At 46.3% G+C, this 20,384-nt stretch overlaps 1 protein-coding gene across 1 annotated transcript in view; it reads left to right on the top strand.

Moving 5' to 3' along the window:
* LOC135391783 (baculoviral IAP repeat-containing protein 2-like) overlaps positions 1 to 20,384 on the top strand; it is a 64,017-nt gene that overhangs the window by 7,391 nt on the left and 36,242 nt on the right. The window contains exons 3-11 of the mRNA XM_064622229.1: positions 119 to 179; positions 2,823 to 2,929; positions 3,700 to 3,878; positions 5,778 to 5,998; positions 12,323 to 12,348; positions 14,679 to 14,895; positions 17,690 to 17,796; positions 20,093 to 20,218; positions 20,326 to 20,382. Coding sequence (XP_064478299.1) covers positions 119 to 179; positions 2,823 to 2,929; positions 3,700 to 3,878; positions 5,778 to 5,998; positions 12,323 to 12,348; positions 14,679 to 14,895; positions 17,690 to 17,796; positions 20,093 to 20,218; positions 20,326 to 20,382 — 1,101 coding nt within the window. The remainder of the gene's footprint in view (positions 1 to 118; positions 180 to 2,822; positions 2,930 to 3,699; positions 3,879 to 5,777; positions 5,999 to 12,322; positions 12,349 to 14,678; positions 14,896 to 17,689; positions 17,797 to 20,092; positions 20,219 to 20,325; positions 20,383 to 20,384) is intronic.

The following is a 20,384-nucleotide window of genomic DNA, read 5'->3' on the forward strand; positions in this document are numbered from 1 at the left end:
TGCGTTTAGTGGATAGTGACGATCATTGTTCAAGCGCTCGCGCTAGGGATTGACGTCAAGTTCTTTTCACTTCAATTTGTTCCCCAGCACGCGTTTTGATTATGCTCATTTCTCCCAGGTAACACGACGTCATCGAGAGCGTCTGCAAAAATCTCCTCTGTATGCCCGAAGCACCCAAAGTGAGCATACTTCGGTTATCTGAAACATTGAGGTCTGAAAATTACCAGCTATACAAAGCTCTACTGAAACAGCGCAAACATGCCTCTTGTTCTCGTAAATAAGGCGCATAAGGCCGCCTATGCGACAACGCCTTCGTATTGGGATTATAGCCACTGAGTTCTCGAGATAAGTTCAAAAATGGACAGAAAGGAGTACTCTTACTTTCGGAGACTTAACGCAAACAAAAGGTATATCCTAAACCATGCGTGTAAAAAGTTACAATAGATATTATCATTCAGGCTTCTCTGGCATTTGGAGTCATCACATCAGCAGCAGCAAATCTCGGATTCGGGAACGCCATGCGGGCCAACCGAAAGGCGATCCGTAGGTGCAGGTCGATGGTGTTCCCTTGCCGAACTCGAAAACAGTTATCCGCCTTGCATAGTTTTTACCGCCTTAAACTTGCTCTGCCCTGAAATATACGCACAGTCTAGTCCCTTCAAGAGTGAACTTTTATTTTCAATAACCTCTGCAGCGCTTCCGGGCTAGTAAGTGGGTGCTTTGACACGCCCTAGGACCTAGGTGCTCCTAATGGTGGAAACAGAATACGGTAGCTTCTGTCGCGGAACCACAGCACGTCTATCTTGGTACGAATCTTCATACGAATGTCGTTCGTTGGGAATAACATTCAGTTTCCCCGTGCAAGAGGGGTATTATTCACGGACATTTTGCTGCTGTGGCGGCCCGTAGACGACGACGACGACGCGCCTCTGCTGCTGCGCGCTACTGCGCCTGGCAGCCAGTTCTACCGGCACCGTCCTAGTGTGAGGCCACGTCCACCTGCCCGCTGGGACAGTCCATCATCGCCGGTCAGGACTCGTGTAAAGGGACACCACCTCCTCTACATTTGGTGACCCGAACAACGAACACCATGTTCGGGCGTAATTCGGCCACTCAACATCCTAACTTTTTGGGCAATCCAGCAGCGAACCACCCTCTAGCAGACAAGGCGCACCGGGACCACTGTTCCACCGGGGACCCACAGGGAGACCACCAGCAAGCTCAGTTTACTGTCTCCACCTGCTTCATGACGGTCCTTCCCGGCACTGCTCTGGCGACAAACAGCATCCACGCTTACGTACCGGCCGCGGTACTGTCGCCCACTCAGCAACGCACTCACCCAACAACCATCAGCTCTCAGCAACGATCACTCAACGCACTTACTCAGCAACACTCAGCAACAACCAACGCAGCAACGATCACTCAACGCAGAACAACGCACTCAGCGCCGATCAACACAGTCAGCAACCACTCAAGCAGTCAAGCACTCAGCATTCACATCTCATCACTGGAACCCGCCCGGATCGCAGCGCTCTTGTTCCCGCCATCCCGCTGCTGCTGCATCAACAGCCACAATCACAAGCCGTCTGTCCAGTCGTCTACCATCGACGAGTCATCCTCATTCTCCCCTTCATGGTATTTACGTGGACTTCAACCGCATGTATCGCTCCGCGTCTGAGGGGGGAGTGATGTGGCGGCCCGTAGACGACGACGACGACGCGCCTTTGCTGCCACGCGTTACTGCGCCTGGCAGCCAGTTCTACCGGCACCGTCCTAGTTGAGGCCACGTCCACCTGCCCACTGGGACATTCCATCATCGCCGGTCAGGACTCGTGTGGAGGGACACCACCTCCTCTACACTGCCTACGCAATTAGACCGACAAATGAAGTGAGTAGAATTAGCTGCGATATGAAACGCGAAGGCGCTATCAGGACAATTGACAAGTGGAAAAATGTCAGCTGTAGGCAGGCCTCTGTGTATTGTGGTGATAATGTGTACATGCATGACATTGACGTGTTTTACGAAAAAGTCTTCCCGGGAACAGCACCGCAAAGGAGGCTGCTCCGACGTCGAGACTTCCTGGCCCAGTTTTAGCCGTCGCGGTGAAGCATGGTTTCGCGCGAATAGTCTTATTTGAAATAAACGCTTGATAGCCCGATCTAAACACCGGCGCCAACTGTGGCGGTGTTGACAGAAGCCACGCAACGTAACTTGCAGCCATACCGCAACAACACCGAATATCCTCTGGATGTACAAATAACGTCTTAACGAATTTGCACGTCCTATGGATATCTGAGTGATGCCCATCGTACGAATCCGTTAGGACATTGTTCGTACATCCAGAGGATATTCGGTGTTGTTGGGGTATTGACACCTCTGGCTCCCCTTATAACGACAGTATATGGCCCACCATAATGACGGGGCCGGGTCTGTCGTTCCCGCGTGAGCGATCGGGGCTTATGGGCAGCGCGTTTGGAGCGCAGGGAACACCATATTACCACTGCTAGCGAGACACCGTTGCGCCACATTCCACGAGCGCTCACTCCCAAACGGCACGTTCGCCAGATGAGTTTGTCAGGTTCCCGTGTGCTACGTAAACTCGCGCTGTAGTCTGTCTCTGTAGGCAACTTTAGGTGCATTTCTTGATAGGCAACTGAAAAGACTCGTTGCATGCGTACCTCGCTTTCCGCAGTACTAGGTGAACTAGAGGTTTTGGTGTAGTTCACCAGTTGGTGAACATTTGCAATTTTGCAACATTCTGCAATTGTCTTGGGTAAAATATGTAGCGCAATAGCTTACGACCGCTATAATTCCTCCACAGATTTCAGTCCTTGGAGGAGCGCCTAAGGAGCTTCAGTGACCTTCCTAGTCATCTACTGCAGCGACTGAAGCCAGAGGAACTTGCCAACCTTGGATTTTTTTACACAGGTGTAATCTTGTTGCCAGAGCAGCGTTTTAGTTGTTGCTTAGTTTAGCAATCACATGGAAGCATTTAGTGCGCTCATTAGATACGCGATGAAGGTGACGAATATTATAGAAAGTACAGATATAGAAACGTAGAGACATGGAACAATAAGGACGTCAGAGGAAGACTTCCCGGATGTAGCAACGTTTACATGCAACAGCCGACATTGATATTGCCAAAAGAATCTGAAACGGAGGAAGATGTTCGAGAGCACTTGCTTACAGAATTTAATGCGCAGCCCATGTTACTGAACCGCTAAGAAACATCTCCGCTTTCTTTACTGGGCAGATAAAACAAGTTTTATGAAAATTGGTCTGCAGTCATTGCAGCCGCGGTGCAGTAACGTCCAGTACCACCTCTTTGGAGACATTGTTTCTGTCGGCGCATAACTCTGTTCGTGATTGATCGTGATCGATCTCCAGCAAAACGAGAGAGAAAAAGAGCTTCGATTGAGAGCCCGTACAAATCGCTACACGTGCGAAACGTGTCAATAAGCCATCCCTTTTGCCTATTCCTCTCCTACGAAGATACTTGTGAATGTTGGTGTGGAGTTGTGCAAATTTAAGTGTAAGGGCGATTGTCCTGTGTCGTCCTTGTAGTTTTGCGTCTCTTCCTGTGTTCACTACATAGCAGTTAACCTTCCTCATTTCCAATCTCCCGATATCAGAAATTATACTTGTAAGACTGTCTGCTACGAAAACTAATATCTACCGTCAACCGGTGGGACATGCAGGAAGAAGTGACGCTGTCATTTGTTCCTACTGTGGTAACGCCCACGGTGACTGGACGGGGAATGAGCACCCATTTGTTGAGCACTGTCGATGGTACCCCGAATGCGAACACATGCGCAAGATCCAGGGCGATGTTCCCGTGGACAACATTCGCAACGCGCACGTGGACCTACTGGAAAAAGTACGTCCATCTTTCTTCGAGGGTTGCTTTGTAATATCTTGCATTGTACAGTTCCCTGCACATATATAGTCGGTTCTAGCCGAAAGCAGCCAGAGGTGTAGCTCGACCCTTTTAGATTTCACTAAAAATATATAGCAAAATAGAAGCCTGTGCCGCTACGCTGGTATGGCGAACTATAACATTGTCCTTTACCAAGGGATAAGACAAAAGAGTGCTGTGTAGCATGCGAAAATAATGCTTGTGGAGGCAAATATTAACAATTGTATTTTCTGTTCTTCTATTGCGACGCGCCATCACAGAAGTACTACATTTCTCTGATACATTGTCCAATAAACAAATGGCGATTGTCATCATCCATGAGTCAGGTATGGCAACCAAACTCAGGCAAAGTCAAAGTAAAAAAAAAAAAAAGCTGCTGAATCTGATACGTGGAGCCGGCTGTGGTACTCGCAACAGAACTAACAGTAGAAGGCGACGAACTTCCGTCAAAGGGTACAAATGGTACCTTACAGACAGGATATGAATGCGCTGACGAATTTTCTTTTCTCGTTTAAGAAAAATACACATGTACACTGTGGAAGTGTTTTGAGAAAAGATGTCTTGAACATAGGCGCGGTTATATTAGTTCCTATCAGACCTCAACTAACGAATGACCTGCAGCGGAGTATGGGGACGGATTTTTTTAAGGAGAAAAAAATATCCTGGAGATTTTCAATGTGTTATAGGAGAGGATCCGTTCCACAAATGGCTCGACTTCTGTCAATTCTTAGACGAAGTGACACTTTTTACGAATGGTCGCTATATTCTCCGTCGCTCAGTTAAACAATAAATAGATATCAGCTTCACATTACTGCGTGAAGCGAATCTCCATACCGTAGTTTATGAGCATGAATAATCTCGGGATCCTGAAAGACCGCTAGCGTGCCAAAACTTTATCGTAAGCTCGTCCCAGAAAAATTGCTCTGGATTTGCACCGGATTTGTTGTCGCTCCATATACCCTTCAGGAAGCTATGTGGACCTTCCTCCTCCCCCTTTAACACCAGACAAAGAAAGCAGACGCAGAAATACCGTTTGTACGCGCCAGAAGGACACACGAAATGGACAACAGTTTTTCATTTTTTGGCCAAGTTGGAAGTGTCCCCAACGCTCAAGAAAAAAGAAAAAGAAAAGAAAAAAAGGGAAACAACTTTGCATTCTATACATACACACCATAAGGGAATGTATACTTTTTGTAAACAAAAGCTAAGAGGCTCGAGCTATACATCTCGCTGGTGCCGGCTGCACTTTTTTCCTGTTTCAACCAACAAGTCGCTCATAAGATGGCTGTGGTTTAACACTGGAGGAGGCGAGCTTCCTTCAGTTTAGCATATGAACAGTTATGTCATGTTACGTTTTACCTGTCTAAGGTTCAAATATCGTTTGCCTTCGGGATATATGACGCATTTGTTTCACACTTTGAGTTGGAAATTCGGTACTACTACTAAAGAGCTCCGTCGTGCAAATGCATTTACACGTCGCATGGTTTTGAATACGAATACCCACACAGAGTCAAGTATTGGGGACATATAATATTCGAACTGAGTTGCGTCGTGTTCGAAGGTTGTATGTTGGGTGCGACATAGTGTGTTAAATATGGAGATAAGCTATTCGTTTCCAAAGGACAGTTTTCCAATGTGGCAATGTGATGCTTTTAAGTTACTTATTTGGCTGTTCGTACAACTTGATACGCATTACCCCAAATATTTATACGTATACATTGGCCGAAGTAAAATATGCATCAAAATAGTTAAAAGAACACCATAACACTATTTCCATCAATTCAGCAACTTCCAAACTGGCACACACTTGTCTTGATACTGGTTCATGCTGACTACTAGTCGCTGATGTAATACTTTCAGCTTGAAAGACGAGCCACAATGGAGTGTACCAAAGAAGACAGAGAGAGGGCCGAGAAGATTATGAAAGGGCACGACTATCACTTCTATCTCAATGCTGGCATCACATGGCCAGTGCTCGACCTGGCAGCCTCGCAGGTTCATGAAAACAGCAGTTGGGAGGAAGTGCTACAAAAACTGGCCGAAATTACACGTCTCGACCCTCAAGCATCATGGGGACTAAGGTAAGACTCCATCATCTTTAGAAGGACGTACATTTGGAAGGTCGGCTTCAAACGCTGTATCGGTTCGAATCACCTACTGGAGAGGTCAGCGGCACGCACGCATGGTCCAATCGCTTTCAACACTCATTTCTATCTCATTTAACACATTGAACATGTCTTTTTACATGCTATGACGCGTCCGATGAACCGATAAAACTCTCAGGAAACCCGTATGTGCGTGGAGGAACAACAACTTATGTCCCGTGTTTTCACAAATCAGCTTTGGATTGTGAGTGGATGGAAAGGTTCTTGTCCCTCGACATTGAGTGTACAGTAATTGTTTTACGCCCATATCACAATAAAAAATGTGTAATTGCGCAAATACACTCTAAGAAAAGAGGTTGTGAAAAGGTGATAACCTCTATAGTTACCACCTAGGTCAACATAGCGTCTGATAAAGGTGTAAAAGGGTGGTAAAAGCAATTATCATATATCCAAATTGCTACAAAAAGGCGTACGCCCCCATCGCTCACCGAATCAGAAGCAGTAACCCCATCATACGCAGGTAGCAGGTAGAACATTGCAACTTTGAGGCACAACATATGCGACAATTATTACTGTAAGCAATCGGACAACTGGTCACAGACGTTGTGCTTCTTTAATGGTCATGAATCGAATGGAAGATGCGTGTGGTCCGCGATATAACTTCGTCGTCGTCATTTTCTTACACTCCCGGCGCCAAGGGTGAGACGATATCCACGATACAATATACATAAACACGAAACGTATAACACAAAAACTTAACAAAACCGACGTACAAAAGCGAGTGGTCTTCAGTCGGGCTCTAATGGTAGTCCTACAAGTCCTGTAAAGAACCACATAGGCTGAACGACCTTCTCTGGCACTGTTAGCTGAGGCACTTGCGAAGAATCATGGCTATTTGAAGGTGCTCCCAGTACCCAACCCTTACGTGAGAGATGTGCGTGGTGGCCCTGTGACCTCACATGAATATTCCGGTGAAGGTGTAGCAAGACGAAGTGACGTAGGGAACAGTTCCTCCTACGAACCCGATAGGACGTAGACTGACATGAATTGACGTAGACTGGCATGACGTGTATTGCCTTTCTTGTTCACAAGGATGGGGTTAGTTGCAGCAGCCTGAACGGCAATGTCACTGGAAGAGGTCGTAGGGGGTCCGCCGTCGTAGACGTCGGAAGAGTCTGCCAAAGTCATAGTTGGATGTAACGTCTGCTTCGCCGATGTGGTACAGGAGACTTCATGATTTCCCTGATACGTGAGGTGTTCGCATTCTTCGCAGGTTCTTCCGTTACGAGTCAAGACGTCATCAGCGGAGATGTTGAGACTACACACTGTATCTCCGTGTAGAACCTGGCCTACTGCAGCACCTGTGATTTTCGTTCCGCAAGTTTCCATGGCTTGACGCTCAATCTGAGTTGCGGAGCAGTCACTTGATGCCAGTACAACGAATTCAGGGTTGTCGCTATATTGTCTCCTGTCTTTCAAGCGTTATGCCTGAAAAGCTTCTGCTGTGGATCTGTCTGGATCGTCTTGAGCAAATCGTGTAGTGTTCAATGTAGGACTTTTCGCAGTCATTGAGGTACCTCTTGAACATTCCAGAACCTTGCTAGCACGCACTTGAGCAGTTACTATCTGCTTACTACTACTAAGAAGGAATTTCCTGGAGAGATGCTATGATCTCCGAAGTAAGCTTCGCAATCCTTTCACGGACAGGTTGTCTTAGCTGATTGAGACGATCCATGGGGCACGGTCCAGTTGCCAAATGCTTTCCTGAGTAGTCTTCTTCCCGGGTTTCGGCACCAAAATGTAAACAATCGAACAACTGGTCACAGACGTTGTGCTTCTTTAATGGTCATGAATCGAATGGAAGATGCCTGTGGTCCGCGATATAACTTCGTCGTCGTCGTTTTCTTACAATTACCTCCTAAAAGGTGTAACTGCTCCACCCTTTTTTTCTAAGAGTGTACTTCCAAGTGCGCGCATATTACACCTATACTGAAGGGGTAACGGTGTATTGTGTGGGGTATTGTGAAGGGTATTGTGCAGACACACCCATCTCACGCTACACACGGCAACACACGCACTAAATTTGTACACACATTTTATTACCATAACTAGCACCCTTCTGCGTGTAACAGGTACACCCTTAAAGTTGCGGGTAATAAAATACATCCTCAAAGAAGGGCGTGTCCACTAAATTTTTCACACCCCTTTGAGTGTTGTTTGCGTGTGTCACAAGTAACACACCTCTGACTGTAAAGCGTGGTCCGCATTATTGCGTTTCAATGCGCCCGTCACTATTGCGTCCGTCTGCGAACCGACGCAAGCCCCTTCGAAAGCGACGGACGCAGAGCTTCGCCAAATTCAATTTTTGGACGGAACGACGCAATAAATGCCTGTCATTGCCCCAACAACCGTGCCGCCGCGCGCACTTTTCCTTTACTTCACTTCACATGGTCGGCTGTAAGCCGTTTCTCGAAAAATATCGTTGCAAAATTGCGTCCGTCACACAGAGACGCTTGACGGACGGACGCATTAGCCGTGTTTACATGAATACGACACAAGCGTATCGAATCGAGTCGAAACCGGAGAGAAGACGATACGCCACCGTTTACATGAATGCGCATCGAGCCCAGACCGGAGGTGGCGCCACGCCGTGTCATATCGGAAAGTTAGAGGCGCACTTCCGCAAATACTGCCGTTTCCGGTGTCCCGCCACCTTCGCACCGAACGCTAAAACGTAGAAAACGTAGCATCTACGTCCCATTTTCAAGCGTACTTCAGAATGAATTCTGTTATACGGCTGCAAGCCCTGCTGCTTCTGTTAGTGTAGACTAACCTACATATCCAAAACGGAGCGTAGCTGTGAACTCCCTAATATCATCATTTCGTGATCCCGACTAGGAGTAGCAGACGGCGCAACTAACCCGCAGCCGAACGCCGCTTCCCATAATCCTCTCTTCTTGCCTTGATGCGCATCGTCTGTTTACATGCACAGTCTGAATGCGCATCCACCATCTCGATCCACCTCTGTTTAGCGAATTGAATACGATACGCTCTCCTAGCGAATTGACGCGTTTACATGGGTGGATTCTATTCGACAACTGGATACGATACGCTACTGTCGTATTCATGTAAACGCGGCTATTGAAATGTTATAGCGTGGGCCAGGTTTAACAGTAACACCGTCAAGGTTGGGTGTATACACTCAATGGTTTACACTACTTTAAGTGTGAATTGGATTCGTCATGACTGACACCCTTCCGAATATAACCCCTACACCGTGACTGCAGTTCTGAAGGTGTAAAAACGGTATTATACGGTAGAACCGACAAGGGAAGTATCGCTTTTGGACCATTTCGCTGAATGGTCGCATCACATGTCATGTGTTGCATCAGACACATAACACTAGGGCGATCATAATGTCAAGAGTAGAAGCACTGTACTTCAAGTACGCCACGTGCTGGGGGAATAAATTTTATGCAAGTTATGGTAATCCCTACAAGTGACAACTCAGTATCTCATCAGTATCTCAGAGGCCAAGATGTCATCCGTGAGTCTCATACTTACAAGTACTTGGGGCTTCATTTCTCCTCAAACCTCTCTTGGTCAGATCATATTCATACCATTGTTCGCGATGCAAATCGCAAACTTTGTTTCCTCCGCCGCCACCTTAAACTTGCTCCACCTGAGGTGAAACGTCTTGCATACCAAACACTAGTCAGGCCGAAGTTGGAATATGCATGTAGTATCTGGGATCCTTACCAGTCAACACTTGTGGACCTTCTTGAATCCTTACAGAATCGGGCAGCTCGCTTTATTTTATCAGACTATTCTTTTCCGTCCAGTATTACATCTTTAAAGGCCTCTATCAATCTTCCTCCTCTTGCACACCGTAGGAAATACTTTTGTCTGTGTTTATTCCACAAATTCTACTACACCACAACCATCCGTCCAGGGTACATCACTATGGCCCACTACATCTCCTCTAGGATCGATCATGCCCATAAAATCGACCACATTCCATGTCGTACATCTCATTTCCAATTTTCTTTCTTCCCCAAAACCATCAGTGCTTGGAACGACCTTCCCCAGTCTATCGTAGCTAACTCCGACTTTTCAGTTTTTCGCAGCCAGCTAGCTGCCAGTTTTTCCCTATCATCGCATATGTTTTCATAACGTCTTCACATAAGTGTTTTTTTTTTGTTTTTGTTTTTTTTGCAAAGTGTTCAATTGCTTCTGTTCTGTATCATATACTTGCTGATGTAACCTCCCCCTCATACAACGCCCCCCGAGGGCACGTGAGGTATTGTCATAAATAAATAAATAAATAAAAACTGCAAGTATAGACAATTCAGGATTACGCCCTCTGGTTGTTGTTGTTGTTGTTGTGTGTATTTCTTTGTTTTGTGTCTGGTGCGGTGGAAGTTCCACACAAATTTTCTGTGGTATGTCAAAGGGTTTTTGAAATCATCTGTCCATTCGGAGAGTTTTTACGCTTTCATGCGATTCCCTTTGGTTTCTTTTCTCCTGTCCCGAGCAGAGCGTTGTATAGTCTGTGAATGGGCGCAGATTGATATAGACAGACGTTTGAAGTACTTTTGCAATGGTTCATCAGAATTAAAGACACATGCCATATGCAAGAGCACATGTATCAGTCCCGCTACAGCCGGCCTAGAGAGTGGATTTCGTTACATCCAACTTCGACGGTGTAGCTCTTACACGCGGAAGGGTGTCAGTTATGACGAACACAAGTTACACTGAAAGGAGTGTAAAAGTGTGGTGTATACACTCTTCTCTGGGGATACATTTTATTACACCCAGCCTTGAGGGTGTATCTGCTCCCCTCTGGACGGTGTAAGTGATGACGCATCTACTTTACATTGAAAGGGCTGTAAAACTTTACATTGTGGTTATTTAACACACCTTATTTAGACACAGAAGGGGTTGAAAAAATTTAGTAGCACACCCTTCATTGAGGGTGTAGCTTTTACACCTAGACGGGTGCTAGTTCAGTGTATTGTTCAGTGTGTGGTTCAGTTCAAGTTCAAGTGGTTCAAGTTCAGTGCGTGGTGGTGATATCAACGAACATCTTGGATGAAACATAAAATTGTGGAATCTGTGCATGTATCTTCTGTTACTTTTTATTCTTAGTCATGCACATACTTTTTATTCTGCACCCTGATAATCATAATGATGACGGTATGAGATAAATATGGAGATGTCAGTCTGCTTAGCGCTTCCAGACCTAGTAAAAAGAAAACGAACGAATACAACCAGCCTTCCTACGTATGCGATTATGCATGGAGATGGTGTAGATGGTGTGTGTGTGTCAGAGAGAGAGAGAGAGAGAGAGAGAGAGAGAGGGGGAAAAAATAGAGAGATATGAGCCCCCTTACCGCGGGGTATTTATTACAGTGAATTGAAGCAATGCAATAGTTTTATATTGAAATGTTGTTCGTGAAAGAAAGTTAGCGAGTGAACGTTACAGTTGCACTGGTGGTCTTGGTTCGGCGAGGACGGTATCGTGGTAGTGCGGAGTGTTTTCTCACTGCTCTGTTTACAACCAGACAATGGGACGAGAAGTTGGTGTAATTGAGCCGTTCGACGCTGATGTTGCGTGTAAAAGTTAGATCTAGAGTAGTATTGCAAGGAGACGTACTGGTCGTCACCATGTCGCGCATTCGATGTTGAACGTGCCCCTCGTGAAACGGACGGAGTGTCTGCTATGCGTTGTGTCCACACTGAAGTCCCCAAATACCGCTACCGGTATTTTATTGTTATTACTTTCTAGTGCCCGCAGACAGCCGGCACAATTCGAACGGCATTCGAATTCGAAACTGTTGGTGATGGAAATATTAATATTGAACAAACAACCAAGTAAGCATTCGGTAGCGCTTAGAAGAAAGGATCGCGGTAGAGGGCGTGTACATTGTGTATGTCGCCGTTCGCTTGGAAAAACGAAGAGGGGAGTTTTGCAGATCGGAGACGTGCAGATCGGGTGAGCTCGCGAGGTGATGGTGTCGAGACTGGTGTTGCTCGAGACGCCTGTACTGGTTTTCCGACGTCTTTCAGGCGCAGCACGTTGTTGCCGCGACGTCCATGATGGAAGTGGAAGTCGTTCTTTTCGTTCAGCCTGTACAAGCCTTTTCCATCGTTTGCAAATCTGTCAGAGAGCCACATGCTCTGTGTTGTACATCGTCTCCGTGCCTTGCCTGTTTTCTACATACACGACATTGATGGTTAGGATAATTACGCTGCCCTCTGAATCTACTGCACAATTTACGTTAATATTTTGTTTTCCAGGTCATTCCCAGGAACCGCTCACACAGGTAAGTAGTATAGCAAGGGGGGAGATTGGGTGAGTCTCTGGAGTCAGAGGAGAAACTAGCTGTGCGAAACGGGAATGTGTTGATCGCTTGCACGCTCTTGATTTAATTTCTAAAACTTGTTCCAGATGAGCATGAGGTGAAACGGGAAGAAATTTCAGTGACACAACATGCTGGCATGCCCTTTGTTTCTTCTGTGCCATTTGTGGCATTTACCTACAGATATATGCACTGTGTAGCTGTTGTAGAATCTTCAGGGGCTCCATAGATAAATGCTCATTCTTTTTATTGTTTATTTCATTTGGACATACTGCTGCCTCACTAGAGGATACAATCTTATATTGACATATATTTCTTCCTTTTTGTACAGTCCAGACTTACTCAATGGATAAGTTCAGTGTGCCATTTCAGAAGAAGGTGATGACGCTTGCACAAGACAGTGGAGGAGTAGCGTCAATTTGCCCAAGCAAATTGCTTGGCACGTGAAGCAGAAGCTAGAATTCGAAGTAGGGCTAGTAGCGCGCTGCACTGGTCAGCATTTGCCCGAACACCCGAGACCCACCCCATCAGGGGTAGATGGGTAGAAATCCAGCGAACCGGTTGGGAAGTACGAAGGGAGTTGAGGCAACTCCCTTCGGAGTTAGACGCATCCCGTGAATTTCGCATCTCGAATTGTTTGGTGGGTCTCGTCACAGCTGCCTGGGCACAGTGGGCCTGCGCATGCTCTTAGGGTCACGTGAGAGCTCACATTGTAGACAGGAGCATCCTAGAATGCAATGCGAAGGCTGGCACGCCCGTCCCAATGGCAAAAAGTTGGAAGGCGTCACTTTTTCTTCAGACCTAAGTTGGAACAGACATATTGACCGTATCTGTACTAAAGCACTCAGGTGGCTTTATTTTCTTCGTCGACCCTTGCGTTGGGCTCCTATAAATGTAAAACTATCGGCATACAAAACTTCACGTGCATTGCGAGATGCGTTAAATTGTTTGGTGGGTCCTTGTTCTAACCCTGTGCAGCCCCGTCAGTGCCTGCACTCATTTTATCTGTTCTTGATATCTACTAGCCTGCTTGAACTCATCTAACCTCGGAGCTTTTACCATGAAAACGACAGCCGCCGTTATTTCGAACACGGACTTCTGGACCCAGAAGAACAACTGCCTCTGTTCGAAATATCGGCGGCTTTTGCCCATCAGGGGTAGGTTTCTCAAGTCTGCGAACATGCTGCACACAATGAAACGGAACTAGTCGAGACCTAACAGTGCAAACTATGTCGCGGCTAAAACTCGTGTATCGCGTGTCGTCGTTTTGTGTGGAGCCAGAAAATTCATTTTTCTACTTGTGCCGGGAAACGTTAACCGTCCGCAACGCTCCCTTTTGGACCCTCTATACGAGCATCAGCACCCTGCCGACATCCTGGTCAATGACGAACACAGAAGGATGTGGAAACCTTTCCCACCACATAACGTGCTCCTAGCCTATTCGCATCACGCACGATATCGTCTTCCCCCCGATCTGCTGAATACAGGAAACATACGCCTCTTTAGGGCGCTTTGCATATTCTGTTAATCATCACTGCAAGGCGTACGCCTCGCTCTCGTACGAATGTGGAAGTGAACAAAATTGAGCAGAAGAAAAACGATAAATTAATGCACGTGACGGTGACGTCACTGAAGCGTGTGCCTCTGACTGTAACAATATTAAATAATCGGGCGAATATAATTCAAATACTTTGCACAACACTTATAACCATTACAAGGGAACAAAAAGGGATAGCGTCTTTTAGCTTTCGTTTTGATTCAGATTTTCACTGAGCATAGCTGCTGTGAGCATTTTTACAGCGTTTTTACATAGCATAGCATCCCCTGGCATAGCTGTGCCATGCATAGAAATCTTAAGGAATATGCTAGAAGGGAACCTCCGAAATTGGGACGTACGAGCGAGGGTTGCGCTCCGTTGCATCATCTAATGCACTGGACTAATGCACATCATGGACTAATGCACTAATGCACAACATGGACTGCACACGCAGTCCTAATCCATGAAACCCTAAGATATGAAAGAAAGAAAAAAAACAGACACGACACGTTGCCAACAGTTTTCGGAATTGCACCTCCTTTCACGGGCTAAAAATACGCCGAATTTCCTCGGCTGAATCAATATGGCCGCCTCCGAGCGCATACATTGAGAGAGGGAAGAGCACCGTTCATGTCCTTTGCTCTCCTCCGACCGATCTTCCTCCCTGCCTTTCTTTCTAGTCTCTCTCCATAAGATTTCTATGGTGCCAGGGGATAACAGGTATTCCGAAACTGAGGAAAACAACGTTTCTGTACAGTACTGAGCCAGAGTCTCCCAAACACCTTAGACTATGCCGGCGACCTAGAGAGTCCCTCGCCAACTCCAAATTGTGCCAGTGACATAGGAAGCTGGTCACAATCTGCGAAAAGTGTCAACAAACAAAGCAGCCCTCCACTAGCTCCGAAGTATGTCGACGATAGAGGCATATCAGCTGATGAGGCGTCGTCTGCGGCGGAACAACCTTGCTACCCCGAGTAAGACAGTTCTTCCTGCTACGATTGCACATAAGTTATGCATGTACGAGACATTAGTACGAGTAACTACGGCGCACGAACAATGCTTTCTGAAAATTGGCATCTTCGAGCGGCTCACTGCCGAGGTTGTTGAAGAGACGTTATTGGACAAACACAGAACTCTCCTATAGAAGCTTTTCCGTGTTAGAAGTAGTCGTAACAAGTGGAGCAGTCATTTCTGTATCATCGTCATGTTGCTATCTATTCAGTATCTACCAGAACTTATTTTCTTAACTCGTACGTCTATCCTATATTCTTTACATCGTGTTTGTACATCCACATTTCTTCCGCGATGTTTGCAGGTTCAACTGGTACGTTCTCTGTCCATACGGTTCACTTTGTTTAAGGTTCACTGTTCACAAGGTCCAATGTCCTAAGAATGTAGAACTAGTTGAAACTCGTTAATAAGACCATGGCCGTTCCCGCGGATTTTTGTCATAAAGCGAATTGTCATATTAACGAAACGAAACGTGCTACAAGGACTACCATGCCCCAAACGTAGGCTTCGAAAAGTAAATTACGTCAGCTGGTAAGAGAATAGGAATAATGAGGCATTTTAAAAGGATCTACGGATGTAACGTAGTATGTATACATGGTCGCTACTTGAAATTGACGCATATCCTCTTCTTAATCCCGGCAGTCGGCTCTGTTCGAGTTCGTGCACCTCCTGACATTGTCGATTAATGATGCGTGGGTTGGGGGTGGGGGGTGGGGGGGGGGGTACGTTCAATAGAGTGAAAAGCGAAAAAAAGAAAAGCAATAATTAAATGCCGCATGGCTGCCGCAAGTCACTATGACCAAGCGCATAGCTCTTTTAAGCACGTGAGACAGGGACATTGAGTCACCTGAGAAGCGGACCCGCGTTCTGGCCGTTATAGAGGTCGGGAGAACCGCCGGTTCAGTGATCAACGGTCATAGTAACAAGGGTAGAACACACGTGTTTCCTCTGCGGAAAATGCCGGTCATTTTCATATCGACTAAATGTGATACAAGGTAAATTTACCCAGGTAGCGAAGGCGAGCAAAAAAACAAAAAAAAACAAATCTGACCCGGCAACACTGTGATCTCCGTGACTCGAGCGATCCTGGGTGTTGGTAGCACAGGGTACGGTCGTAAACGAAAAATATTTACGACGCGCGCATGGGTCTTGTATAAAGTAATAGTTTATTCAGAATTCAAGTATAGGAAAAGTCATCTGTTGCACCACTAGTACACATATACGAAATCATCTACCACCTGATTACGTTTCCGTATCCTGCTCCACTGCGCGGTGTAGCAGTACGCTCGATTGTCTGTGCATTCTTTTATTCGTGCCGTGTACCCGTGCATTGTCATGCGGAGTTCATACACTTTTTGGATTAAACAGGAAGCGACGTTCACATTTCGGAGCTGTAGGCCAAGATTAACTCGTGTGAACAGATGTGTGCTATGCATCCCGTGTTGCTGGCCCCGAGAAAAAAAAAGGTTTCGTCATGGCAAGACCGGCCCTGATAGCGTGAGTGTTAACGAATCAGCTGTGCACCAACGATGCCATGCTTTTTGCAACGGACCCATTATGACCACTCGTTGAAGAAATACCAACAGCTAATCACTACGTTTACGTGTAGGTCTAGATTAGGAATGGTCATTAAGTGAAACTTCCCTTAGTTTATTTGTGGTTATCACGTACCCTTCGTCAAAACCTGTGATAACTCTGTATTTCGAACTGATGTGTGTCATTAAACCTGATGTGATTTATTCTTCTCTGTTGTCGTCTGGTATTGCTGTCCTGGGTTACTAGTATGGTTCGGTAAGGAAAAGGGGAAGGGTATACAGCGCAAACGAAGTACGCGAATGCAAACGTGCCATGGCTAATTATGCACTACTTATTATTCATGCTGCTGACGTCATATGTGACGTCATTTATTTACAAAAGTAATAGTCCGCGCAACGGATGGATGGCGCTGACAGTCTCTCTCATGGCGCAATCTGAAGACGCATGGCCCTATGGGAGTTTCGCTACCAGTTTATATATACCTTGTGTCATATTAACCAACAACACCTAGGTGTGGAGGTCATTGGAAGGGAACGGTTCCAGAGAAAAACTGTCATAAAACGGGGATGTTGTATTAACGAGTGTCATATTAACATGTTTCGACTGTATTTTGTACAGTCATAGGTACAGGAAGGTTTGAAAATAATTCACTTTTGCGTGTACGGAGGTCATGCGAAACCTATGGGAAAGCAACAATGAACAATTGCTCTGCTACCACCTTGTAGGTCCTGGTGTCCCTGTGGACGCACAAATTAAGAAGGACAACGAGTGGTCTTGTCGCGCGTTTGGTCATTGAAGTGCGCGGTTATTCAAGAAACTGTTAGAAAAATTTAATACAGCAGATTTTCCACTTGGAACGTAGCAAGAGAAGATTGGAACGTAGGGAACGTGGAAGACTTGGAGGGAACGTAGGAAGAGAAGATTGAAAAACAAAATGCGGAAAGAGTGAAAGCGTACTGTAGTGATCACGAGTACAAAGCGTCGTCACTTGGAAGGTAAAATAGTTCCCCAATCTACCGCACCGCCTCCGGTTTCTTTTCCCCCGTATCGCAGTTCATCCCTGCGTGAACACAGTATTCGAGAAAGAGGTGCCGTACAATGAAGCATGGTATCCGCCTTCGGATGCATCTCGCACTGCAGATTACGACATGCAATTGTGCAAAATCTATAAAGAATGCTTTGGTTGTAGGAGCACTACGTAAGCGTCCTTGCTCTCTCCAGGTACAAAGACGAAGCAAAGCGACGAGAAAACTTTCGTCACTGGCCTTTGGAGCCCAGGAAAAGACTGTACGCTACAAATTTCACCATCGTGGGATTGTACTACGCAGGTATGTTCATACAGATTTATCATAGACCTTAAATGGACACGAAAGAGAAAGAAATCTTGTCGCGCGGAATCAAAGATGCAGTTACCTTGAGAACAATAGAAAAGGAACCGGAGTCGTACGTTGTGTCGATTGTGATTTAAGCGGGAAGGAAACCGCAATTTGAGTTTTTCCTTTTCTCACCTTCTCAAGAGGCGCTACACTGGGGTGCTCATAAAGTACCCAGTCATGTGGTGGAGATCGTTTGCGTAGACCAACGGGGCGACTGCCCCGAATTAGTGCGCCGTTGGTTATGGATAGAGAAGAGGCAAAGTGTGAATAGACGATTTCAGAAAATCCCAGTGCTCCTTGCGCACGTATTACAGCCTGGGCGCTTACTGGGTGGGGGAACGAAGAATAATCCTTCACATTTCGCTTTCGCTGCTCTTTCGTATTAGTAAGTTCCCACATATGAAGACGGTGCTAGGCACTCTGGGATTTTCTGAAGTGGTCAATTGCAGCTTCAGTTGACCTTTTCTATGTACGTGCCGCACGATGGCGTGGGAATGCAGAGCGTCGTATATTAACCCCAAATGAGCGAGGGGCGCTTTTCGGACTGGCACGTCGCATGGGAACGTAGCAAGAGAAGATTCGAAAAAGAATGCGGAAAGAGTGAAAGCGTACTGTAGTGATTACGAGTACAAAGCGTCGTCAAGGGTCGGCCTCGAACGTCTGTGCAACCATGACACCGATTACCTACCCCTAAACATGGCAGCTGTGGCTGAGGATGCGCATACGCTTACTCGGAAAAGGTCCATTGCGCCTAAAGGGACGGTCGCATCAGTTCCAGTCGATGATCCAAACTATATGTGTCATTCTATTCCTCCTGGGCTACTGACCGCGGTATCGAAAATGCCACGCGAAATAGTGGCGTAGTTTGGTAGTAGACGCCGGATGGACAGAGTATGAGAGTGATAATTTCCCCGCGGAAAAAGGAGCAAACGTCACACCCTGAGAACTAATGAGGGCGCGACCTTGAAAGAAGGAATGCCGCGGCCGTCCGGGCGTCTCTCACGAGGCGTCTGACCAGGACATTTCCTTCTCTCTCACCTAAGTTAGCCGCTTAGGGAGCTTTCCATGCTGAGACTGGGAGGTGACACGGGTTCCAATCCTGTGCTGAAAAATCTGACTTAATACAGGAGATTGATCATCTCATGCGGAAGAGATGCGACTCCGTATATCCCTCCACCGTGAACGGACATAACAATAACCGAATCAGTAAGTACCATGCAAAAAACGTGAACCTGCCGTAGCTGAACGCACCTAAGCAACAGTGCAGAACTTACGCAAAAGAAACTCGTGCCCCATCCAACACCGTGCGTCTTCTTCAGCGGATGGGTTGAACAGATATGCACCACCGTTCTTTCGTTTATACATTAGTTTGCTGCTAAGTACTGAAGTTCTTAGTTGAAATCTGATTATCGTTGCTATCAGCGAGCCGCACCCGTGATCATTGTGTCCCTCCTGCTTTAGTATGTGGCGTTGAAACAAACGTTGCCCAGCTCATATGTGCACATTCCTCTATACAGAAGGTTAGCTTACCTGCGCTGTGATACAGTTGCTTTTGCTAAAGTATTGCAACACGAGCACATGGGTAGCAGCTTCTCTATTATAAGCAATTACTGCTCGTCAGCGGGCTTTAGATGGGAAACGTTTGAAAGGGTGGCACCAGGGTGGCATTGAGAACATGATCACCTGCTTTTCATGTGCTACCCAGTTGGCACAGGTAAGACGTGCCCAGGAGCGATAATGACCGAGGAACAGGTCTTCGTGTGCTCCCTTGCAACATTCGAGTAATCCTTATATGTATTGTTCTGCACTCTTAAAAATGAACTTTACCGCATAGCACGCTCCTAGCCAACCATCATCTCGAATGATATCGTTATCTACCCTGATTTGTTGAAAACGGGAGGCGTACGCCTTTTCTATGGCAATTATGAACAGCATAAGTGTCACAGAAAAGACGTACGCCTCCCGTTTTCAACAAATCAGGGCAGATAACGATATCATTCGAGATTATGGTTGGCTAAGAGCGTGCTATGCGGTGAAGTTCATTTTTAAGAGTGCATGATAAACTTGACGTAATTTGTGTACCAGAAAGGCAAACGTGCAGTCCAAACTGGTGCAATACGGTTTCTAGCTGTATGGGTAAAGAGAATGTGACGTACCCAAACTGGCCCTTCACAACCGGAACCCACGCTTCACACACATTATGTTCTTTTAGAATAGCGATGGAATAGAAATTATTTTTCTGTCTCAGGTTTCGGCGATGAAACAATATGTTTCCAATGCGGCGTTAAACCGGAGTGTTGTGACTCTAAGGATGATCCGTATAATAGGCATGCAGAGAAGTGTCCCAGCTGCGTGTTCATCCGGAAGAAGCTAGGTGAGAAGTATTTTTATGGCAATATATTTTCACGAGGAAGCGAGTCCGCCGCTTGAACGTCACCAAGCGTATACGGAAGATTGAAACAATCTACTTGTCAATTTCAGATGAAAGATCACTTGAACAGCGTTCACCAGCTGAAAACAACGCACCCTCGACACCAGGT

The sequence above is a fragment of the Ornithodoros turicata genome, chromosome 4, assembly GCF_037126465.1.
Source record: "Ornithodoros turicata isolate Travis chromosome 4, ASM3712646v1, whole genome shotgun sequence".
Lineage (NCBI taxonomy): Eukaryota > Metazoa > Arthropoda > Arachnida > Ixodida > Argasidae > Ornithodoros > Ornithodoros turicata.